The sequence below is a fragment of the Pelodiscus sinensis genome, chromosome 24 (genome assembly GCF_052426305.1).
Source record: "Pelodiscus sinensis isolate ZL-2025 chromosome 24, ASM5242630v1, whole genome shotgun sequence".
Lineage (NCBI taxonomy): Eukaryota > Metazoa > Chordata > Testudines > Trionychidae > Pelodiscus > Pelodiscus sinensis.
The window spans coordinates 6,331,614-6,355,634 of record NC_143075.1 but is presented as its reverse complement, the minus strand read 5'-3'; the positions used below and the strand labels follow the sequence as shown (position 1 = coordinate 6,355,634).

The following is a 24,021-nucleotide window of genomic DNA, read 5'->3' as shown; positions in this document are numbered from 1 at the left end:
GCTGCGAGCGGAGCTGCGTCCCACCACCCTGTCCCCAGTGATACCGCATGAATGGTTAATGCTGGCTCCAAGGAGTCCCGGCTGTAAATGCTGCCGCGCCGCGTGCCTGGCCAGTCAGTTGCCCTAGAATCATAGAACACGAGAACTGGAAGGGACCTTGAGAGGTCGTCGAGTCCAGTCCCTGACCCATGATGTAGCACCTCTGGGCACTGCCAGCCCTGGCCTCTCCCCAGGCATTCACACGTGCCATAAAAGTGGGGCCCTGTCCTAACCATGAGGGATGGCCAGCAGCCTGGGGACTAAGGGGTTAACTCTGTCCTCTGTACCTAGCCAGGTATCTGCTCAGCCAGTAGTAATGTGGATAGGGATTTCAAACCGAGACAAAGGAATTTTTAACTTTTCCCTCCTTTGTCTCTGAGCCAGTTTGCTCTCTAGATACTGAGGGAGACAGAAGACATGTCTCTCTCCAAGAAAAAGACTCTTCAAAATGTGTAAGTAGGGTAAAGTCTAGATAAATCCATCAGGTTTTATTGTTTTCTGGTTTGGGAATTTGGATCTGATGTCTGTGCTGTTAGAAATGTTTTTTCTTCTCTTTTACAACTAAGTTTTGGCTCATGGGGGAATCCTCCGACAGTATATAAATTGGTGGCTCTTACCATCTAGCCATTCCAACTATGCTTGTAACTGGGGTATTGTCTTAATAATAAAAATTCTTTCTTTTTTTTTCTTTAACCTGGTATCGGTTCAGCTCTGTGTCCTGGAAAATCTGTCTGTGGGATCTGCATGCCTCTGACAGGGGGACAGCAGCCACAGACTGCAATTTGTATTTTCCCTTTTCTTTTCAAGCTCTTTGGAGAAAAGAGCTTGGGGAGCCCTGGGGTTGGTTTCAAGTGTCCACCCGTTTGTGGGTTCAACAGCACTTGATGGTGGCAGCGGATTCCCCAAAATCCTGGTATTAGGATTTTGGGGGGAGTTTTTGTACCAAATCCTGTAGAGATCAGGTCTTGAGGTTGCTTTTGCGGGCCCCCACTTCTGCATTCATCATGCCAGAGTGGGGAACAGCCTTGACAGGCCCGAAGGTGCTTGATGTGACACCCCATCTTTGTTGGGGGGGGTGAGCCCAGCCCTAACTCTTACCATGTGGCAGAACACCCCGCGGGGTACGGACACTTGGGTTACACAAAGATGAGGTCCGGTACTGCAAGCTCAGATGGTAGTGTAGATGGGGAGACCAGGCTGGAGATGAAAGGAGGCCTTACCCACCTGAGCCCTATGGTGTGTTCCCTACACAGCCCTCGACATGCCCACACAGAGCCCCCCCACACTGGCCTACACTGCTATTATTTGCTATTATTAGTGCTGCTGCTGGACTCGTTCCCTGCTACCTGTGACTACAGGCACCCTACACATTGATGCAAGCATAGGCGGAATCGTAGGTGTCGGGCATCTTTGATACTCCAGCAGAGTAGCAGCTGAGCACCTAAGTCCTTAATGTAGCTCCCTTCACAACAGCCCTGTGAGGCAGGGTAATGCTATTGTACCCATTATACAGATGGAGAGCTGAGGCCCAGAGAGCTGGGATTTGTGCAGTAGCCCAGTAGTATCTGATGGGGCTGGGAATTGAATCCAGTTCTCTCAAGTCCCAGACAGGTACCCTGACCACCGGGCAATTAACCCTTCAAAAAGCCCTCAACTTCCTTTAGGGTCCCTGCCTCTTGGTCTGATATGGCTGGTTTTCATCCATAGATTCCTGAGCACTCCACAAAGAAAGTTCCAATTCCTCAGGTGGGGAGCTTGAGATCCAGAAGGTGGGAGGGGAAAGTGACTTGCCCAAGGTCATCCGCTTATGTCAGTGGCAGAGCCAGCTGTTGACCCCTCCCCCCCCCCCAGGTGTCCTGACTCTAACTTGGTGCAGAATCCTCTGCCTCTCGGATGTGAGACAGCAGGCAGGATGTGGCTTGGGTGGCTGACCAACAGGCAGCCGCAAGGTGTCTGTGGCAAGCTCACGCCCATGAACATCCCCCCAGTGCCAGTCAGCAATCTCCCCGTAGTGCTGTGCCGGTTGTACTCGATCCTGCTAAGAACAGCTCTCCACATGGGGTGAGGTTGGGAGGCCAGTGCCCCATCCCAAGTGGTGGCCTTCCCCGGGGATGTGAACTCTGGACTTGAGGCAAAAAGACCATCCAACTCCCTCCTTTTAGAGAGTCACTTCTATCTATGGGTATGTCTAGACAACATCGCTCTTTCCAAAGAGGGATTTAAATGAGACAGATCGAAATTGCAAATGAAGCCGGGATTTGAATTTCCCGCTCTTCATTTCCATAATCGCGTCACGGCGTTCTTTCGAAAACGCTATTTCGAAAGTGAAACCGCGGTCTAGACACAGTTCTTTTGAAAAGAAAAGCCTTTTTCGAAAGATCCTGTACTCCTCAAAATATGAAAGAACGCCGTGACGCGATTATGCAAATGCAGCGCGGGACATTCAAATCCCGGATTCATTTGCAATTTCAATCTGTCTAATTTACATCCCTCTTTCGAAAGAGGGCTGTAGTCTAGACAGTGTAGCTATTCTGGAGCGCCCCTGAGCTGTGCATGAGCAGTAGAGGATATTGAATTGGTGCTGCTTCATATGCAATACAGTAGCTTAAGCAAAGGCTTGCTAGGGCCCCAGAGACGTTCTTAAGTAGAACTGACCCTTCTCACGCCTTTCTCCCCTCACCCCTCTGCTGCCACGGAAGAGGTGAGAGGCATAGTAGCCTCCCCAGCTAGGCCAGGGATGATGGGAATAAACAGGCTGGGTCCCTGCTCTATTGTAGGCACAAAAGTTTTGGCGCTGTCCCAAAAGGTGAGTGCAGCGACTCTGAAGGTGGAAGGTGACGTTTCTATCGGGAGGCTCCCCCGGGCTGGGACAGGCAGCTTTCTAGTTTAAAATAACGTTGTTTCCAGCTCTGAGCTCTGCCTGTCTCCATGCACTCAGGCTGCACTTTCCTCTCCCCGTGAGCTGTGCTTGGGCTGTGCTGGCTGGTGTCCTGAGCAGGCGTCTTTTGTGGACCTGTCAGCTCATCAGGGCTTGGCACTCTTGAATGGGTTGTGCTGGGGGAGAGAGGCTGCCAATTTAGACTGGAGGAAAAATAATCGGAGGATGGTTTGCTGCTGTGGGATTTTTTTCTTTCCCTCCCTCTTCTCCTTTTTCTACGGCTGGAGCACGTGTCCCCGAAATGCCATGACGGGATAGGGCAGAAGCCACAGCTTTCGGATTAGTGCGTAGGGAGGATTTAGGATTACAGGCGGCCATGTGTTGCTGGGTTTGGATTGTGTGTGGTTTCCCCTGGCCGGAGACAAACAGTCTTCCTCTTCGAAACGTGCCGATGGGAGACCTCAGAAGGTTCCTCTGAGCCTTGAAAGGGAGGAAGGTTTGAAGCCAGACTTGGACAAAGCCCCAAGCGACGGCTGTGGGAGCAGAAGGAGATGGGAAGAGAATGAAGAATTTGGGCACCTGGATGGACTCGCGGCGCAAGGCCAGGGTGTTTGCGAGGGGGAGTTGTGCTGAGCAGCATCTTCTGTGTTTATTCTGACAGACATTATTGTTCCTGGGTGCAGGAGACAGAGGCTGGTCCTCACATGAATGAAACTTCCAAGCAGGTTACAAATCCAGCATGCGTGAGGGATAAATTCACCTGTGCGTAAAATTGCAGTCGAAAGGGGGAAGGGTAGTGCAGACTCCCGACAGAGGAGGGCTTGTGTAATGGCATGCTGGCTTCCCAACAGCTGATGACTTTTGGAAAGGACACAAAACTGTGTTCAAGAGGTCTTTCTGTGTACCTTGAATGCATTCTTTCAAACGCTGCCTTGCCTCTGGGACCCTCGGAGCCCCTCGTGTTGCCTCTTTAAAACAGCAAACTTGGAAAACACCTTCCTAACGGCAAGATGAAAAGCCCCATCACATAGAATGACAACGGAGAGTATTTCAAAATTCAAAGTTTTGCAGCAGATGGGAAGAGTCTCAATTAAACCATGAAACTGCTGTAACAAAACAGCCTGAAGAAACATCGGACTCCTCCTTTCACTGATTAGCTTGAAGACATTTTTTTAACCTTTTTTTTTATGGTGTTGTACGGGAAATTGCACCCACAGAACATCAGCCTCTGCTGGGAGGGGGAGGGAGCAGCTGCCTGGAGCCCTTGCATACAATTCAGAGGCTCCGCTTTTGTCTCCAACATGGACACCTCCAAATCTCCCTTGCTTCAGAATAAGTTTTCGGTCGCCCGCTTGGCCGAGGAGTTTTTCTGGATTGGTGGCAGCATTGTGGCTACGCCGAAATGGAAAATGGGCCAAATTGGTAAGCCAGGGAATGTCAGAGTCCCTCCTGCTTAATTGCTCGAGATAATAGGGTCTTAAAGGCTTTCACATTTCAATCTTATTTAATGACAGCTTTGTCTAGCCATAGCTGGGGTGGGGAGAAGGCTGTTGGCACACATCCGCACAGCAGGATGCTCTTTTCTCTTTGCGTTGCTTTAGGAGCGCATGGCACCTCTCTAGTTTTGTGAAAGAGTCAATAGCATCTCAAGGATGTTTGGACTCAATTTCACTTTTACTTCCCTGACTGCTGGAATCAAATGTGTTCGCGGTAAAGCACACAGGCTTCTGAACACCCATCATTTGTGTTTGTCGTAGCTTTCCCCCGTCCCTCCAAAACATACAGTAAGTCGGTCGACGGAGCAGATTGGGTGTTAAAAAAGCCAGGTGACCTGTTCCTCCTGCCTTGTCTTTTTTCAAGCTGCCCGTTTTCAGCTCACGGAATCCTTCGCCCATGTCCATTGGAAGGGGCCCCTGGTGCCTTTTCCCAGATTCAGATCCCTGCCTGGGCTTTGAATTGTAAGTGCCGATGAGCCGTAGCCTAATCCTTTGACCTCAAGGTTGAAATTCTGCCCTGGATGAATGCTCTTGCTCGTTAGGGAATTAAAGGAGGACGTGTGGCTGGAAAGGGTCTCGTAAATGTTCTATCACATTACTGTACTGCACTGCAGCAGAGCCTCCTATTACATGGGTGCATTGTCACCTGATAACAAGTGGGTTTGCCCAGGCGTAACTGAGACTCTGTAGAAAGGGGGTTTGCCTACAGAGCCTTCTGTCATGTACAATAAAGATCCACTGCTTACAAGGAATCCTGGGTCGGGGTTTGCTTGAAAGCTGATCAGAGCTGCCTCTGCACTTGCCAGAAACACCAGGGTGAGCTGGGCACGCTGCTTCGGCATTGCCCCTGTCACCAGGGGGCTGACTGCATGCTCCAGCTGGATGCAGCAACTGTGGAATCACCAGCTTGCCCACAAATTAAGCTTTTTTCGATGTTATTGCTGGGTTTCCATTGTCTCTCCTCCCTTTAGCCTTTCTTCGTTAATGAGGGTGCACTTCAGGAATGGAGGCCATCCAGTACACTTGGCTTTGGATAGTACCACGTGTACAACCTTCCACGTGCAGGATTAAGCAGCCACAAACGCTATTTTGGGATGCTGGAGGTATCCCGAAATAGTGCCGCTGTCTAGACGTACCCTAAGAGAACAGCGACTAAATCCAATGTAGTCATAGGCTCCAATTCCGCACAGGGGGAGGCCGGTTTTACACAGCTGCAGTCCCATTGCCCTCAGAAACATTAGCTCCAATTTCCACTGGGCGGGCAGGATGCAGGGAGAGGAAGGAGGCCCATGCGTAATTCAGAACCTGGTGGGGAGGAGAATTGAGCTGGGATTGGAAATGAGACGTGAGTTAAGGAAGGCAGGAACATCAGAGCAGAAGGCTTGCGCCGCAAGGGTGAGGAATTGTGGAGAGACAAAGGAGACACGTTTATCCAGCACTGAGGGAGCAGGGAGACAGGCGTGCCAAGAGAAACCAGGCAGAAGGGAGCTGAAGACGTCGGAGGAAGGCAGTGGGTTTTTTTGGGCTGGGTCCTGTAACCAGGTTGTGCACACGGCTCTCAAGGCGGCCCTCTGGGCCTGGTGCAGCAGTGACCTGAGTCCCCACAGCTCTGCCACTGACTGTACCAGTCACTGCAACACAACCGCCCATTCTGTCGGAAATGGAATCTACCCAGCGAACCGCAGCCCGGGCATTGTGCAAAAGGAGAGTCCCCGCTCTGACTTCCCGCCGCAATGACAAGCATTTGCCCGGCATCTGTCCTCCACTTCCATTGGATCCAGAGCCTCAAAGACTCTAGGGCACAGGGGTTGCTTAAAATAACACATCCGTGTGTCGAATAGCTGGTGTAGCGACGAATGCCTGGCCATCGCGTAGGGGCCTCTGAGGCCGGCGGCAAAAGTCAGTCTCTGCAGCCAGATCATCAAGTGTCTGTAGTAGCACAACTCGGGGCGAACTTCTATGGGGCAGGCAGGAGAGGAACGCTGGGCCCTTCCCCTGAGCGCTATACGGTGAGTTGCCAGGAACGGGTAGCTCCCAGGAAGCCATCGTATCGCTTGTGGGCTGGCTTTTTAAGGGCCCCTGTTCTGTGGTCCTTCACTGGAACAGAATTCCCAGCCAAAGGAGACCACCAGGCTCTGAATTACACATGGGCATCCTTCCTCTCCCCTCACCCCGCCCCCCAGTGGAAATTGGCGCTAATGTCTCTGAGGGCAATGGGACTGCCGCTGTGTAAAACCAGCCTCCCCCTGTGGGGAATTGGAGCCTATGACTACATTGGATTTAGTCGCTGTTCTCTTAGGGTACGTCTAGACAGCGGCGCTATTTCAGGATACCTCTGGCATCCCGAAATAATGTTTTCCGTGTCTTAGCAGCACATCCATTATTTCAAAATGCAGTCAAAATAATGGGCTTGCTATTCCAACGTCCCAGTCAACCTCGTTCCACGAGGATTGAGGGTACGTCTACACAGCAACATTATTTCAAAATAACTTAGTCCGCATCTGCACAGCTGGAAGTTATTTCAAAATAGTGTCGAAATACTGTCACGCTGGAGGACTTCTCACTCTGACTCCTGTAACCCTCAGGGAGTAAGGGAAGTCAAAGGAAGAGCGCTCTATTTCCAAATAAGTGCAGTGCAGACATTCCTGATTTTGAAATAAGCTATTTCGAAATAAGTTATGCAATTGACAGAGCTCAAATTGTGTAGCTTATTTCGACCTACAGGTGGAGTGGAGACGCACCCTTACTGCCCACAAAACTTCCCACAATGGCACCCTCAAAATGGTACCACTTGTTAGCTGACCCCCGGGGTGACTTGCGCACTGGCTGTGTGAGGAGTTGAATAGTTCTTGGTTTGGTTTCTTCTTTTGAAGGAACAGGCTGACCCAGGAGGCATGGGCGTTAGACCATGCAGTGGCTGCTTGGGGCTGGCATGTATCACATGCTTTGAGATCCCTGAAAGGGAAATCTGACTCTTGTTAAGCTCGTGTTTTCTCTCCTTCTCTCTCTGTCTTCGCTACCCCCTGCAGGGTCCAGCTGAGCAGTTGTCAGGCAGGATACAAGAAAGAGGCACTTTGTAGGTTTCCAAGTCAGACTCTGTTAACAAAGCTGGGCTGAAAAGTTCAGCAGAGCTGTGGGATGCTGGGCATCCGACCTTCCTAGCACAGCCAGTCCCCTTCGCAAAGCTGCGTGAGGCATCTTGCAACCAGGCCACCTTCTGTTCCTGAACGTTCTGACAAACCTTATCTGAGGGGCAAAGATTCCCCTTTGCTCCCTTCCCTCTGCTTCTTTGCAGCCAGTACAGGTGTTCTCCCTTCCCCGCCCCCGAATGAAGAAGAATGCTATTGAAACAGCTCCTGAGAAAGGGAGGTCAGAGATGCATCAAGTCACAATCACAGAATTAGGGGCCTCGTCTCACATGTGGGGAGATCCTCAGGGGCGTTAGTAACGTCCTGTTATTCCCACCAAAACTCAGTGAGGGCCCATCTACACTGCACCCCAAGGTTGAAATACGATAGGCAGTTTGAGCTCCGCAAATTGTGTATCTTATTTCTACCTAAGTTCAAAACAGATTATATACGGCACCAGATTCCAAAATAAACTGCTATTCCAAAATGCCTCTTACTCCCCATGGAACGAGGGTTACAGGGACGTCAGAATAGCAAGCCCGTTATTACGAAATAGATTTTGAAATAACGGGCTGGTTCAAAAGATGTGGCATAGCTATTTCGAGAGCCCCCTGGTATCTTAAAATAGCGCCGCAGTCTAGACATACCTCTACTGCTCCTCTAGGGCTGCCACATCCTGCACCGTGGCAAGCTGAAACTTGCTTGGCAAGAGCCTTTTTCATCCCCGTTAGTGTACAGGAGTAGGGCCTGTGTCTAGTCCTCGCGCTGCTGCTGGCTGGCTTTTTGCCCTGTGGCAAACTGAGTCCTCTCTTTCTCTGCTTGGGGTTTTCAGTGTGTAAAATGGGACGGCCTCATTGGATCACAGGGGTACTGGGAAGCTGCATTAACATTTGCAGGAAAGTGCGCGGGGGTTAGTGACAGGGCAGAAAGAGCAGCTCAGGAAGCGAGCTGAGCTCTGTGCGAATATGAATATTTAGCCACCTCCTCCGTTACAGTTTAAAGATTTTTCCACCTTGGTAAATGTCCTTGGTGTAAATACCAGCATGGAGCTCCCTTCTGCACAGCTGCCTCATCTCCTCTAAAAATAATGAGTTGTCCTGTGGCACTTTAGAGACCGACACTAATATATATTATCATGAGCTTTTGTGGGCAAAAGAAGTGGAGTTTGCCCATGAAAGCTCATTGTGATTGTGTGTGTGTGTGTGTGTGTGTGTGTGCGTTAGTCTCTAAAGTGCAGCGGGACTACTCACTGTTTTTAAAGTTACAGGCTAACACAACTACTCCTCTGAGACTTTTTAACATCACCTCTAGACATTTGGAACTCTAGATCTTTGGAGGTGCCTAAGAAAGGCTTGTGTCTGTGTGTTTGGGCTCCCTTCCCCACCCCAGAAATTCCTCTGTTCTCTCTAGCACACCCCTTCTCTGCTACTCACAGGCCTCCTAAGCACACCCCTCCTTTCGAGTAGGAATTTGGCTCTCTCGCTTGTTCTCTTTCCCCTAAAGCATGAACGAGACACTTTCTTTGCCTGTCTATAGACACTTTCTTTGCCTGTCTTTCCCCTTTGCCTGTCTATAAAATTCAGACGGCAAAGCAAGACCGAGAAATTCCCAGGCAGGCTGAAGTGGTGCTTCAGTATGAACTCTGGGCTTGACATGCAAACAGTAATTGCATGTGTGCAGTGAGCCATCAGACGGGAGTGGTGCGTTATTTCAAATCAGAGAGAATTGCCGGCAGCATTGTGTACGGTGGGGGGATTTGGCGAGCAGTCCCGCAGAAGGAGCGAGTGACCCTCTCCGAAAGAGCCATTGGTTGGATACATTTTAAAATAATCACAACTGGAGTGATCTCCAGCTCGGTAACCATATAGCTCGAGTTTCCGGAATGGCATCAAGGCGATGCAACCATTGTTCCGCATGCGTTTATCTGAACTTCTGTTGGGAGATACCTTTCAGTGCTGCCTGTCCCTTCTGCAAGGGAGCCTGTTTGCCTGCTCCCCTGTCTCTTCTCCTCGGGCTGTAATAGGAACCTTTATGCTTATTGTAATCTGAGACCAAATCGGGAAAGTGAATCTCCCCGAAGCATTGTAGCATGGCACTGTAGTGAATCCCAGTAAGATCTGGGCTGTGCACTACACTGCATGTCTGTATAAGTGGGAACTATAGTGTGACCGCACGGACTGACGTTGCTCATGCATGCTCTGATTAAGGTCTAGAGACCAGCTTTTAAATACAAGGGATTATGTTGCCTGTGTCATTTATAAATAAACAGACACTTCCACCCAAATATACTTCTTTAAAGTGAACAAACAAGCCCACAAGACGTAAAGTCGAAATTCTCTAGACGTATTGACGATTTGTCTACTCAAAGTAATTGATAGTGGCCCAAGAAAGTGATTTGACGTTGTCTGGTTTTTCGTTTTTAGCTTGCAGGGTTTAGGCACCTCTGGATGCTCTGCTGATGTGGAATTTGTAGACTCCCTTGGTACTTGTCTCATGGGACTGTTTACCAGTTGAAAGATGGGGCCTGAATCATCAAATTCACACCTGCCCGCTTGGGGGGTTTGAATCACGTGGGGTGTCTGACTCTCCCTTGCAGTGAGAATGCTCCAAATGCTGTACGAAGGCGGGTGAGCATTGTGGTTCCCCCCATTTTCTGATGGGGTGGGAGCAGTTGAAACAAGATGTCGTAGAATTTAGTGGCTTGCTAAGGTCAGGCAGGAAATCAAGGGCAGGAAGAGAATTTGGATCTTCTGCCTCCCCGTCATGCAGGCCACTGTGCAGGTCGGGTGGAAGGACTTCCGGGCCCTAATGGGAGGTTAATTATGAAAAGTTTCCTGATATCTTGCCATAATTACACTTGCTTAGCACTCCTGCAGGCCCCTCCTAATTTCTATTCATTCGATTCGAGCAGCCTTCACTATGACTGCAGATCAAGTGGAAATGATCGGTGTGAGTATCATTCTTGGGGCTCCATCCCCCTCCTCAGAAAACATTTTGGTATAAAATATAACCTGTCAGATGACAGCTAAGCGACTGACTCTGACAAGAACGGGGATACATTGCGGCACTCCCTCTTCATGCCCCACGGGAAAGAGTTGGCTACAGCCTCCATCAGCACAGTATCCGAGTGTGGTGTGGGGAACACGCTGTCTCCAGTACGCCCCAAAAGAGGGTGTTTTGAGCCATCCGAAAGAAGGAGAAAAGCTCTAGCAACTCATTTGTGGTTCACTGACTCTTGAGTTAATCCACAGAAGCGAGGAGAAGAAAAGCTGATAATCCATTTTGGCTTTCCAGAGTATTAATGGTCTAACCTAAAAGAGCCTAAATCTCTTTTTTTTTCTCCCTCTCTCCCACCCTTGAATCTTGGCTTCTTTGAGTCAAAGTCAAAACATGACCATTGGACAAAACTCTTATTACAGGAGCTCCTGCACCAATTGGGCCAGCTGTGGGAGTAGATATTCAAATACGCAAGAGCAGTTATGCTCCAGCTTAACCTGACTTTCAGTGGCAATTAGGCACTTAACACCTAGCTTCCTTTTGTTGCCTCTGGAAATCCATTCCATGAATAACAAATAAAAGTACAGGTTGAGCCTCTCTAGTCCGGCATTCTCTGGTCTGGCAACATGCGTGGTCCGGCTTGATTTTAGTTAGCCGGACGTCCACTTATCATGCGTGTGGCCAAGTTTCCTGCAGTCCCATAAAGTTTATTTACAGCCACCGGTCCCAGCTGTCAGTGTTCTGTGCTGTTATTTAGCCCTATTTTAACCATAAATGTCATCTTAGGAGCTCAGCAAACAGTGGAAGGGTTGGTAATGCTGCTAGACAACATTGACCTCCCATGGTTTGGTATATTCTCTGGTTCAGCACCTGTCAGGTCCCGAGGTGCCAGACTAGAGAGGTTCAATCTGTATTGCACAAGTACAGTACAGCAAGATAGCCCCCCCCCATGACGTTGGATGGCCTGTGTTATATTGATAGAGGTACCTTTACTTCTGCATTGGATGCAACATTTGTAGAATTTTCTTAACTTGGAAAGAATCACAGCTTTGAGAAGCAGACAGACAGACGAACAGAAAGGAATTTCATCGGCAACATTATTTTGACAATTCACATTCTCTGGGGTATCCGAGCACCTTCCAGTTAGGGCATCAAGCTACATGACTAACATCTGTTCTGTTCTGTTCTCCTTCCCTCCCCCATCTCCCAGAGGAGAAGCGTGTGCAGTTGAGCAGACTTATTTTGTTTTATGGTTTGGATTTTTTTAAATGATGCATGACACACATGGCTCTGTCTCAAAACAGGACTATGCAGCACTTTAAAGACTAACGAGATGGTTTATTAGGTGATGAGCTTTCATGGGCCAGACCCACTTCCACAGATCTAATAGTGGAAGAAAATTGTCACAACCATATATACCAAAGGATACAATTTAAAAAAAAGTGAACACATATGAAAAAGACAAATCAAATTTCAGAACAGAAGGGGAATGGGGGGAAAGGTAAATGTCTGTGAGCTAATGATATTAGAGGTGTTAACTGGGGAAGCTATCTTTGTAATTGGTAAGATAATTAATGTCTTTGTTTAAACTTAGGCGTAAAGTGTTGAATTTAAGCATGAATGTCAGTTCAGAGGATTCTCTTTCCCCCTTCTGTTCTGAAATTTGATTTGTCCTTTTCATATGTGTTCACTTTTTTTTTAATTGTATCCTTTGGTATATATGGTTGTGACAATTTTCTTCCACTATTTGATCTGAGGAAGTGGGTCTGGCCCACGAAAGCTCATCACCTAATAAGCCATCTTGTTAGTTTTTAAAGTGCTACCCAGTCCCGTTTTTTGTTTCAGCTACACCAGACTAATATGGCTACATTTCTATCACTATTGCTCTGTCTGTGAGAGGAGGCGGGGCAAGGAACTGTGCCTGGCACTGAGGGGAAGGAGGAGAGGTTTGGATTCTTCGTCCCCAGGGTCTATGGATTTGGGCCGGCTCCCGAGAAAGCTCTGTCTCCTACCCCAATGAGCTTTATTTCCCCTTACCGTGGAAAATCCCAGTGTGTGTTGATCACAATCTTCACCCTGGGGCTTTAGTTGATCTTTTAGATATCTTGGGCCCAGGCTGTGAGCACCTTGATTAAACATTCTTAGAGAAACTAGCCTCTGCTGCCTTTTGCTATCAGGCTGTCACAGCTGTAAGCAGCCCACGTTTAATGATCCTCTTTAGAGCCGTTCAGCAGCAGACGGGAACGTTTTATTGTCTGCTGGAGTTCAGAGCTCAGAGCTGTAACCGGAACATTCAAAGAAAGGCAACTGCATCTTTATCGCCCCCCTTTCTAAGTACTAGCCCTGAAGCTGGCGCATTAGAAACTCACCCCATCGCAGATTTAGCCGCTGCTTCATTACTGCTGGTTTTATGAACCAATCTGCCTCACTTTTCTCTACTAACTTACCTCAGATGGCCCATGAACATGGAGTGAGTCTGAGAATATTAGCATCTCATTCCCAGCCATGCCAAGAGTGATGCATTTAGGGATTTTTTTAAAACCTTACAAAAGTATATGATGCATAATAGGGATGTTAAAATGAAGGGGGTTTTGTAAACATGTAACCACTGAAATTTTTGGCAGTTACACTTTTACACATGGGGGAAATATGGGAAGGCAGATGTCTTCTGTCTGCCCTTCCCCCGACTGCTGCCTCTGATGTAGAGGCAGCACTGTGGGGGAGGGGGAGGCATGCAGCTCTGTGTGAGCAGGGAGCTCGCATTTAAACCAGCTCCTTGCATTTACAGGCTCCTGCCTGCCCCTCCTCATTGCTGCTTCTGTATCAGAGGCGGCAGCAGCATAGGGTGGGGGGGAAGGTGGCTTCCCAGGAGCAGGTGCTTGCAGGGAGCCTGCTTAAAAGCTGGATCCCTGTGAGCACCCGCTTCCTCTTCCTCCTCCCCACCCCATGCTGCTGCCTCTGATACAGAGGCAGCAGCGTGGAGGGAGGGCCTTATGTATAACTGTGAAGGTTAACTGATTAGCCCAGGCTCGTTGGTTAACCGTTTAAATGTGTCCCTAATGCGTAATAAGAATGAGCGGGGTGACAATATCATTACTGTGGTGCGCTGCAAACCGATGCCAAACTCTAGTAATAATCACATCAAACTGACTCGCAGCTTTTGCTGTGCAGTCAGTTCCTAGCAAAGGGCTGCAGGAAGGGCAGTGATACAGCTAAGTTTGTTGTTTGCGCCTTTGAAGAGCAGCATCTTGAGGGAGGCGGGGACCTGTTTTGGAATGCCTTGTTCAGCTGTGCGGCTCTCTGGCTGTTGTACAAAGCACTTGACATCATGCAGAAGGTAACTGCAGCCTCTTTCCTAAGAATGTAGCCTCTGAGGCTGGCTCCATCTTAGCAGATGGCCCTTTTTGATAAATAAATATGTAAATAAATAAATAAATGAATTGCATCCAGTGTGTGTTTCTAATAACCTTTGTGCAGTTAATTTTTAATGCCTCCCCTCCACAGTGAAAAAACAGTTTAGTTCTAAAGCAATTTGTACGCTAAGGGCTTTTGTGAATTATTTATAGTGTTCCAGAATATTTGCTGTATGCTGCGTGGCCAAGTTGGGTAATTAATTTTTTTCCCCTTTAGTTAATTGGGCTCTGGGTAGGCAGGATGCTAATTCAGCCACTTTGCAGGAAGTGAATTTATTTCTAACGGGAGGATGCTGCTGCCCAAAGCTTCTGACTTGGCACTGAGAAATGGGAGGGAGCTGAGTTGACAAAAGAGACAATTGGAAGTTTAAGGGTCAGCTGTTCAGCGGGTGTAAGTCCATGTAGCTCCCCTGGGGTAACAATTACACCAATTTTACATCTGTGGTTAATTTGATCTAAAGGGTGAAACTCCCCCTACTCAGAGTTAGCAGGAGGCTTAGATGTCGTAACAGTCAACCAAAGTCCTGCTTGGTCCATGTGCAGACCTCCTGTGCGGGAGCGGATTCCACCTTAGATGTGTAGGAGGAGCTTTTCACAGACATGGCAGGGAGCTGTTGGCCAGAAGAGACCCATGTGATCATGTGGTCTAACTCCCTGCACTATCGAGGCCAGAGAACCTCCCGCGTTGGCTTCCTGGGGAGTTGGGCGCCTCACTGTGCATTGTGCCTTTCCCCAATGTCCGGCCTGATGGCAACTTTACAAACAAAGTGGGACGGGAAGATCCCGTGTCTAATGTGGCTGCCTTTCATTTCTCTCTGCAGTGGAAAGATGTATGAGCTCCATGCAAGCTGGCACCCAGATGATCAAACTCCGCGGCAGTTCCAAAGGGCTAGTCCGGTTCTATTACCTCGATGAGCACAAGTCGTGTATTCGCTGGAGACCATCGCGCAAGAATGAGAAAGCCAAAAGTGAGTGCCGGCCGCTGGGCCTTTCTGCTGAGTACGAAAGGTTTGCATTGGCGCTGAGCAGCCACCATGAGGCAGTGGGGCCGACAGCCACAGCGGGCCCCAGGGCAAGGTGTGGGGGGGGAGCTGGCTCTGGGCCCCCAGAGGGGGCGGGGCCTCAGGCGGAAGGAGCAGGGCCAGGGCAGCCAGCCCTCAGCGTCGCCTGGACTGCAGTGCCAGCCCCTCCCCCCACCCTTCACAGCCCTGTGGAGCAGGTGGTGCCACAGAGCGCACGGTGCCGCACTCTGGCGGCAAATTAAAGGGGCCCAGGACTCTGGCCGCTGCTATTGTGGCAGCAGCTGGAGCCCTGGGCCCCTTAGAATTGTCAGACCCCAAGGCACTTGCTCCTTTACCCTCCTTCCCCCCTCAGTTGGCAGGCCTGCCGCGAGGGGTTTGATAACATGGAAGGTGACCAAGGCAAATGCTGTGGCTGGATAGGCAGGACTTGTGTGTGACTGGTACGAACCCTGCTGCTAGCTGAGGGCCACGCTAACCTGACAGACTTAGAGATGAGCTCCCAGGAAATCCTGTGTGGATAACCCCAGGTTCAGGGGGGTGCCTGCAGGTGGAGGTTTGGGTTCTCTATAAACGAGCGTGCGAGAAGGAAGCGTTGCTCCTCTCCTCATTCCTATCCCATGCAGCACAGCCAGCTAGGCGTACTGAGGGTGGAGGCCATGTTTCCCTGAAGCACCTGTCACTGCTGGAGATGGGCTCCAAGGTCTCATGGACCAGTTACCTGATGAACCCAGGGGGCAGCGCTTGTAGGGTTTATCATGCACCAGAAAGGTAGGGATTATAGGTTGCAAATAAAGACCCCCAATCCTGCAAGCGAGTCTGTGTAGACAAGACCACGTTAGAGACAATCAGGAGCCATTCAGATCCCGGGATCTGCCTTTGCAGGTGCATTCTTCTGGCCGTCTGTGCTGATATTTGTCTGCATGCAGTGTCATGGGGGTGTATTATGGCCATGTTGAGAGGCTCCCCACTGAAATCAGGGCTCCACTGTGCTAGATGCTGGAGAGAGGGGCTTGTGATCGAAACAGACCAGAGGGGCGAAAGGTGGGAGGGGAAGCAGAGGGGACTTGGCCAACGTCTCCCCGTTGGTCAGTGCAGAGTCATTCATAGAGCCCAGCTCTCCTCCGTCCTAGACCAATGCCCGGCCCACTGGCTTATGTTGGATCTCATTTTTGCTCCCCCCCCCCCAACATCTTCCTGTGATCTAAGGATGGGAGCGGGGTCAGGACTTTTCTTCCCTAACCTGGAGCCACCTGTCACTGGGAGGAGCAGGGAGACAATGAACTTGTTGGACCAAATTAACCTTATTGTTGCCCCTTTCAAAGCTAAAAATAGGAGTGTAAATGTTGGCACCATCTGTGGCCCTGCGTGTGGCCTGTTGGATGGTGTGTAACGATGCACAGGGAGGGTACTTTACCTTAGGGAAGTGCTTGCATAGTGGCTAGGGACATCGTGAATTAGCCCTTGGAAGATCTAGGTCGATCCCCAGGTTCTGCAATAGGGCTGTTTTGTGACCTCTCGCAAGTCACTTAATCTTTCCCTGATTTTGTTTTCCATCTGTGAAATGGGAATAATAATCCTCCCTACGTCTGGTTTGGCATTGATTTTTTTTCAAAAACGCCCATTGCTCCCTGGTGAGCTCCACGGGCGGTAGATGAGCACTTTGAAAATATGGCCACTGACGTGCTCATGTAGCACCAGGCACAGTGAAGCAGCAGTCTGAGCTGGGGCCTCTGGTGTCGACTGGAATACAGATGACTAATATTAATGCCCCAGAATGAATATTTAATAGTGAACTTCACCTCTACAGAAATCTAGCTCTAGACTTTTCCTTCTGCCTCCTGTTGCCTTGGCGCCATGTTCAGAGCCAGCTTTGGAAACTGCACACCAAAGACCTAACCATTCCTTTACATGCATGAGTTAGAATTGCTTGCCTGGGTGTTTAAGCAGAGATGATAACCCTAAGAGATATAACACACACACGTCTTCTCAAACTAAGCGGTAACCGTTTGTTACTTTACCTGAATGGCAGCTGGTTAAAGACGTGTAGGGAATTGGTATTTTCAAAGTCTGTATCTCCTTGTAATGGAGTGGCTCCCGTGAGCGCCCCCATTTGGCTGAGTGCATGTGCCTGCACTGCCTTCAGTCTTCAGCCTTTTCGGCCACTCAGCCCTCCAGCCGAGTCACACAGCCTTGTGTGAGATCACGATTCCTTCCGGGGTAGATACTTTATCAGGCCCTCTCTAGTCTCTCCGTTTCTTTCTTCACTCAGGAGACAGTGCTGCCTCCAGCACCTTTCCTCCTAGGGATAGTTTCTTGCCCCTGGCTCCGGACTTTACCTCAGTTTATCATAGTTTCACAACAGCTCTCCACGGGGAGCTGTCCATTGTACCAGCCTTTTCCCTCCAGGTCTGGGCCTGACCTTCTCCCTTCCAGGTCTGGGCTGCAACTGAGCTGCCCCTTGTCCTGCAGTTCCTTTTGTAGACCCTCCTGGCCCCTGATTGGCTGGTTCCTCCACAGCCACTCTAGCCTCCTAGAGGACTTGTTGATGGCCTTTTTCTGAGGCAGGGTGTGGCAGGTTCACAGGGCTTCCAGCAGGTGGCCTCAGAGCCTGGTCCACCTCGTCGCACTCCTTGATGAGGGTTTTTTTAATTTTGTGTTGCACGGCCCAGTAAAACTACAAGCATTAGTGCACCAAGCCACCTAGATAGTGTCCAACGAGTTACATTTCTGTCCCATTTTAAAAACAACCACACATAACAAAGTATCTTAGGGATACTAAAGGCTGCTTTTGGCATTGACCTTGTTCTTGGTGTGAGTTGTGCCATCAGCGTAGCTAGATCATAAACCAGATGTCAAGTCTTTTTGCATTTCCTCTTCTGACATTTGCTTGATCTATTTGAGCACTTTATCCGTTTCTCACTGCTCCACACCCCCTTGCTAAATAACAGTAACCCCCAAGGCAGGGATATAACCAAACACAAATGCAGTGCTTTTTGCGTAGTTTAATTTCAAATGAAGAAAATCTGCCCAAGACTGTAGTCTGTGTTGGATTTTAAATGTTCTCAGTATGTCAGCTTGAGCTAAACTGCTTTCCCTCTAGAAACGGTTAATGATGCAGTCTGGATTTTTGCCCTGCTGCAACACTTTTCCTTTTTTAAATCTTTAAACTTCTGGCATGTGGGGATCTGTGTAATATATACTCAGTGGCTGCACAGTACACATACCCTAGCAAACAGATGTCTGCTTCTAGGGAGAGCCATACTTCTGGTAATCTCAGGAGGACACTGTAATCTGCAAAATTACATTCCGCACTGGGTTTATTTTATTGTTAAAATTTCTCTTCTTGATGCTCCGGATCTAGGATCTTTAGAAGGGAAACAAATGGTTCAAATAATTATAGAAGGCGCTAGCTCTGAGTGGATGTGGATGCTACACGCTGTTTCATTAAACCAACAGACATTCTTTAATGTATGAAGATTTGTATATTCAAGGGGAAGAGGAATGAGGTTGACAAATGTTACCAATATCTTGGTAATTTACACCCAAACCTACATGCAGGCAGGAGCCGGGTAGCTAGAGATGTAAATCATCAGTTGGACTAGGTCCTAAAAAGGGAAGAATTAGTTCCTGAGTAAATGATGCTCGGATATAGGAATGGCAGTGTGGTTCAGTGGCTAGTCTAAGAACCAGGATATCTGAGTTCTTATCCTGCCACTGTTGTTGTGTGACCTTGGTCAAGTTACTTCATCTCTCTCTTTTTTTTAATCTCCTTTTGCCTTTCTTGCAAAGTCTGACTTGTTGTGTGTGTACAGTGCCTCGCCCCAGGGATATGAGCCGAGGGCTCTAAGCACTAGGATAGATACTGATACTGTGGTTAGTCAGCGCCAAGAAGATTTAGAGGGCGGTTGAGGACAGACCAGAAACTGCCTCTTCTATTGCTGCCGCTGTCCCTTGTTGGCTGAGCTTGCAAAGGCCGTAACCCAGCTCAGTGGCATTTCTCTGCCTGTAATATAGGAGAGGCAGAGTGGCTGTGGTAATATCGTTTGTTGCACCACCTGCTGTTGGGGGCAGAGACAAGCTTTTGAGCCACTCCTGGTTCTTCTTCAGGTCAGGGAAAGGTCTTGGAGCATCACAGCAAAACACACGGGGAGCAGACATTCGGTACTGGCATTTTCCTGAGATGGGGGAACACCTTTCCTAGGCCTGAAGAAGAGCGCTGGGCTTAGCCACACTGCTCAGCTTGTGCAGCTGCGCTGTTGGAGCACGTATTGAAGACACCACGATGCAGAGGGGGGAGGTTCTCCCATTGGGGCAGACCCGGCTTCCCGTCCAGCTAGAGCTATCTGCACCAGGAGTTCGGCCAATAGAATTGTGGCGCTCAGGGGTGTGTCTTGTCCACACCCCTGAGTGATGTCATTTTACTGCCAGAAGTTGGTAGCGTAGACCAAGCGTGTCTCGCGCCAACAGCAGTCAGTCCTATAAAAGATGCTGCCTCACCCGCCCTGCTGGCTAGGCGTGACCTGGCTACCAGAGCACTGCCTGGATCTGTAACATCGCAGCCCTTCCGAGCCTCACGGCCTGCTCCAGGGATCTGTGGCCAAAACCCTCCTGATTTGGAGGAAGGGGGAGAAATGGGAGCAGTGAGCTCCAGCCTCCAGCATCTCTGCAGTGGCTTTTGTAGCTCAGGCAACTAGTGGACGGGTGCCCATTAACAGCCCTCCGCGTAAGACCCCATCTCGTCGCCACTCATCCTCCCACAGAGGGCAGCGTGCTGACACGCAAACGACTCAGGCCACAGTGCAGCGTGACTGCCCCTGCATTTCCCCAGCAGCCCAGCAAGCAGAAATGTCCAAGGTTAACAGGTGGGGGCTGGAGCAGCTCCCTGCCTGCCGGGGGCACCGGGCTGCTCCAGCCCCCCGGGGGACCCATCATGGAAGGGGCTACTCCAGTCATCAAGAACAGTCCTTGTGATGCACGTAGGCCCGTCACAGACAGGGCTGGGCTGGAGCAGCCCCTGCCTGTGGTGAGGATCCCCCCCGCTTCCCCTTTAATGGGTTAATCAGTTAAATATGATCTTTAACCGGCTAACCAATTAAACAGGATGTTCCATCCCTGCCAGCAGGGGCCCCCACTCGCAGGTTTCCCGCTCCCCGGCCATCCCTTCTCTTGGGTGGAGACATGCGTCTCTCCCTTCTCACCGGGCTATCTCCAGGCGTATCTGTTCCCTGCCCGCACGGCGGGGTGCCCAGCGGAGACAGGCTGCCCACGCAGGCCTGCCTGTGTTTTCTTCAGCGACGGCCAACAGGCTGACGTGCCCACAGCTCGAGACACCTCCCCTCCTCCCGTGCTGGTTGTGCCGGCCCATTTGATTCTGAAGGGAAAAGCACCACGGAGAAGACACATCAGAATACTAAAAGAAACTCCCTGCACATTGGCGATCGCCCCGAGCCCGACACTGGCTCTGCTAGGAGCAGTCTGTCCGCTCTCCATCCACAGGCTTTCCTCTGTGCTCACCAGTTGATCACAGCTTTGGCTCGGGAGAAGCCAACCGTTTAACGAACCTTCAGCCAACCGTTTAACGAGTCCTCAGTAGGCCTGGTCCTTCCAGCCATTCCTTGAGAACCGTGGCACTCCGTGAAGCAGGGGGTCCTGTCCGTTTGCTGCCCGGGGAAGAAGAGCCTGAGTCCCGTGACAACCAGGCTGTTTATCCAAAGATCCTTTCTTGGTCGGGTGCCTGGAGAAGGCGGTTTGAGACCAGGGGTGGTTTCGAAGGGGCTGATAGCCAGAGGGGTTTCCCCCTCGAGGAGCAGCGCGCAATGGCACATACACAATTGTGCCTCTGGTACCATGGACCCCGAAGGTACTAAACCTCGTTCCCAAGAGGCTTCACTTCATTGAGTAGTGGGGTGCTAAGCAGCGGCGCCTGGCGCTGTCCGCACCCTCCGGAAGGCACTGACTGAGCACGGTGGGGGCTGGCCTGGCTTCTCCTCATTTTCAAAGAACGAAAAGTTTGGCCGCAGGCGCCCATGTGGGAGCCGAGTCTGAGTCGCCTCACTGCCTTGCACCTGGGTTGGGTTGTAAGGAAGAGGGTAGGTGGCCTGCAGTCTCACAGGCGCTCCCTGGGTGTCTGTCCAGGGGCCTGCCCTCCTGCTGGGGTAACCTAGGGCAGATTCTGGGGTGCTCTGAGTTACCCTCCGCTTCCCTAGGCCTCTGTCTGGTGCGAGCCCCAGTCTGGGCTCCACTTGGGTGCTGAGCATCCTCGGCAGAGCAACAGGCCTGGTGGGGGACGGATCTAATTTCAACATCGGCAGTGTGCAGAGCCGCCTTTCCTCCTCCATGGCCCCTTCTCCCAGCACTGAGCTTCTTGGCCAGGTTCCCCAGCTCATGCTGCATCGTAAGTGACCCCGCAGTAAGGGAGAGGGGCGCGCAGGAAACAAATGTCCAGGATACAAGAGCTGAACAGAAGCCGCTCTCGGTTTGATGGTGCTGGGACCGTCGTTTACCCATTACTGACAGCACGGAGGATGGGAAGAGCCGGTTCTGGCGAGGATTGGGGGCTGGCTGCTTTGTGGCGTTAGTTTGCATGGCCCCCTCAGAAAGGAGGCCTTCTGGCCAAAAGCCAAACCCTTCCCTGTTGCCCTGGTGTAGATCTGGAGTTACTCTGGGTTTATGCTGGTGTAATCAAGAGCAAAGATTGCTCCTGAGTTATACTGAGAGTTCCTGCCTTTGAGGTGCTCAACAGACACAATGGGGTTCAGGACTCGGGCTCGGAGACACTAGGCTAATATCACCTCCATAAATGACTGACCCAAGGGAGCGGGTGCCTCTTTCTCCCGCAGCCAGGTGCAGCTCAGCCAGCCCCTCTGCAATGACACGTCGGGGTTCCCCCGACTCTGGACCCCTGTAGCAGCAAGAGCAGACTCTCCAGCCATTAGAACAGAGGGTTTATTGCTTCTGCAGAATACAGCAGAGCACAGACGTGACGGGCGTACAGGAGTCAGGGCCAGGATGCCTCCGACCCCTGGGGTTAGGGTCCATCACCCCTAGCCCCTCAGCCCTCAGCTTAGGCTGTTCCCTTCATGTTTCCCAGCCAGGGACTGACCCTTCCCCCATCTCTCACTTCTTTTGTTCCATCCCTTCCCTTAATCGGTAGAACTGGTCCGGTCACTGTCATGGGGGCCCTCAAGACGCCCCCCGCTGGGCAGTGCTCACAGACAGAGGCCAGAAGGGGTCATCCACAGCCCAAGCACAGCAACCAGCTAGGTACTGACACAACATCACAGCCACAAAGAGGACAGAATATGGTATTCGAGGGGACCCCCCTTGCTAACACTGAACACACTGGCAGCAGAAAACGCCACGTGCTGTTGAAGATGCAGGCAGGAGGGAGTCTGTGCTTGCATTTCTCAGTGTGGGGAAACTAGCTTTTTAAGAGCAGCTGTTCCAGGGGGAGATTCTCCTGAGGCTTTGGCTCATCAGAAATATCAGCTTTTAATGGGAAGAGTGTTCTGAAATCTGGAAAGGAGTTTTACCCAACTCTCTAGTGTCCGAGTCCTCGGATATTAACTACATGCTGCAGTAATTGGAGGTAATGTTGGTGGGTGAGGAGGGGCGATTTAATCCACCATGCTGCTGCATTGCACCTCAAGAGAGGAGATGGAGCCTAGATCTGACCTTTGGGGAAGCCTTCACCTAAACTTTCCAGCGTGGGTCTAGCTCTATGAAGGACAGGAATGAAAAAATCCCATTTGGTGCGGCTGAGTAGCAAGGCTGGCTGTGTTTGGGTAGATCAGCATAAACAGCATCCAGCTGCATTTCATGATAAACAATGAAACGTTGTGTGTGCTTAGCAATCCTGTCTATTTCCATATGCCTGTGTAAATGCTGGTGAAGATATGGGGGTGGGGGGTTGCTGGCTTTCAGAGAAAATGTGTAGGCTCCCATTACAATGGATTGTGTGTAGGGAAACAATTGTAATGTGCAAACGGTTCAGTTTTGTTCCTAGCTGGAGGGAACAGAAAACCAAATATATCTACAAAGAGTAGCGGGGAAAGAGTGGCAAGGAACTGAATGTCAATTCAGACGCGTTACAAAAGCTTAAAGGAAAGACATGTGCGTGCTAGGAAATGAACTGTGGGTATAAGGCCTGTATTAATATGCAGATTGCCTCCTGCCCCTTCGCCTTCTCAGACTAAAATAAGATCTGGCTGCTTGTCTGGGCTCATTTTATGGTAGCGCCTTTATTTTTTCCCCAGTGGCAAAACTCTCTCATTTGTTAAGTCCCTGGCCAAGTGGTGATGCTCAGCCGGGAGGATGCGGGGGATGGGGGTGATGTCGTTATTGTTTGACAAAGTAAAGGACCCTTTCCCCTCCAAGAGGCTGCTTGTGAGCGGCTCACCCAAATGGTCTTCTCCTGGCCACCTCTAACGCGGCCTTCCGCCTCTCTTGTTCTTCCAGTTTCCATTGACTCCATCCAGGAGGTGTGCGAGGGGAAGCAGTCGGAGATCTTCCAGCGCTATGCCGACGGGAGCTTCGACCCCAACTGCTGCTTCAGCATCTACTACGGAGACCACATGGAGTCCCTGGACCTGGTGTCCTCGACCGGGGAGGAGGCCCGCACCTGGATCACAGGGCTCAAGTACCTGATGGCAGGGATCAGTGATGAAGACAGCCTGTCAAAGCGGCAGAGGACGAGAGACCAGTATCCTTCCGAGCTGGGGGGAGGTGTCTGGAGGGTGGCATGGGGGCGGGGTGGCATCACTCCTAAAGGAATTTGTGGAGCTGTCCTTAGTGCTTATTTCACTAGCAGCAAGTGCAAGGCACGTGGGGCTCCGGCCACACGCTCCTGTTCCCAGAAGGCCCACACATCTGAGTACGGGATGCAGCGTTTCAGCCCAGAAGAGATTTTCCCTTGCTGTGCTCTCCCCTTTGGACCCCTCCTTCAGTCCAGCCCAGCTGCCCTGTTTTCTGTCTCTCTTCCACGCACATCCTGAGAGAGCCAGGGGTGATTTTCAAAGGCCCAGATTATGGCACCGCTCCCCATGACGT

The 24,021-nt window shown here is 50.5% G+C and overlaps 1 protein-coding gene across 1 annotated transcript in view; it reads left to right on the top strand.

Annotated features, from left to right (window-relative positions):
* Nucleotides 1-24,021, top strand: part of PLCH2 (phospholipase C eta 2) — a 390,924-nt gene that overhangs the window by 251,404 nt on the left and 115,499 nt on the right. The window contains exons 3-4 of the mRNA XM_089773036.1: nt 14,773-14,919; nt 23,431-23,676. Of these exons, the coding sequence (XP_089629162.1) occupies nt 14,773-14,919; nt 23,431-23,676 (393 nt within the window). The remainder of the gene's footprint in view (nt 1-14,772; nt 14,920-23,430; nt 23,677-24,021) is intronic.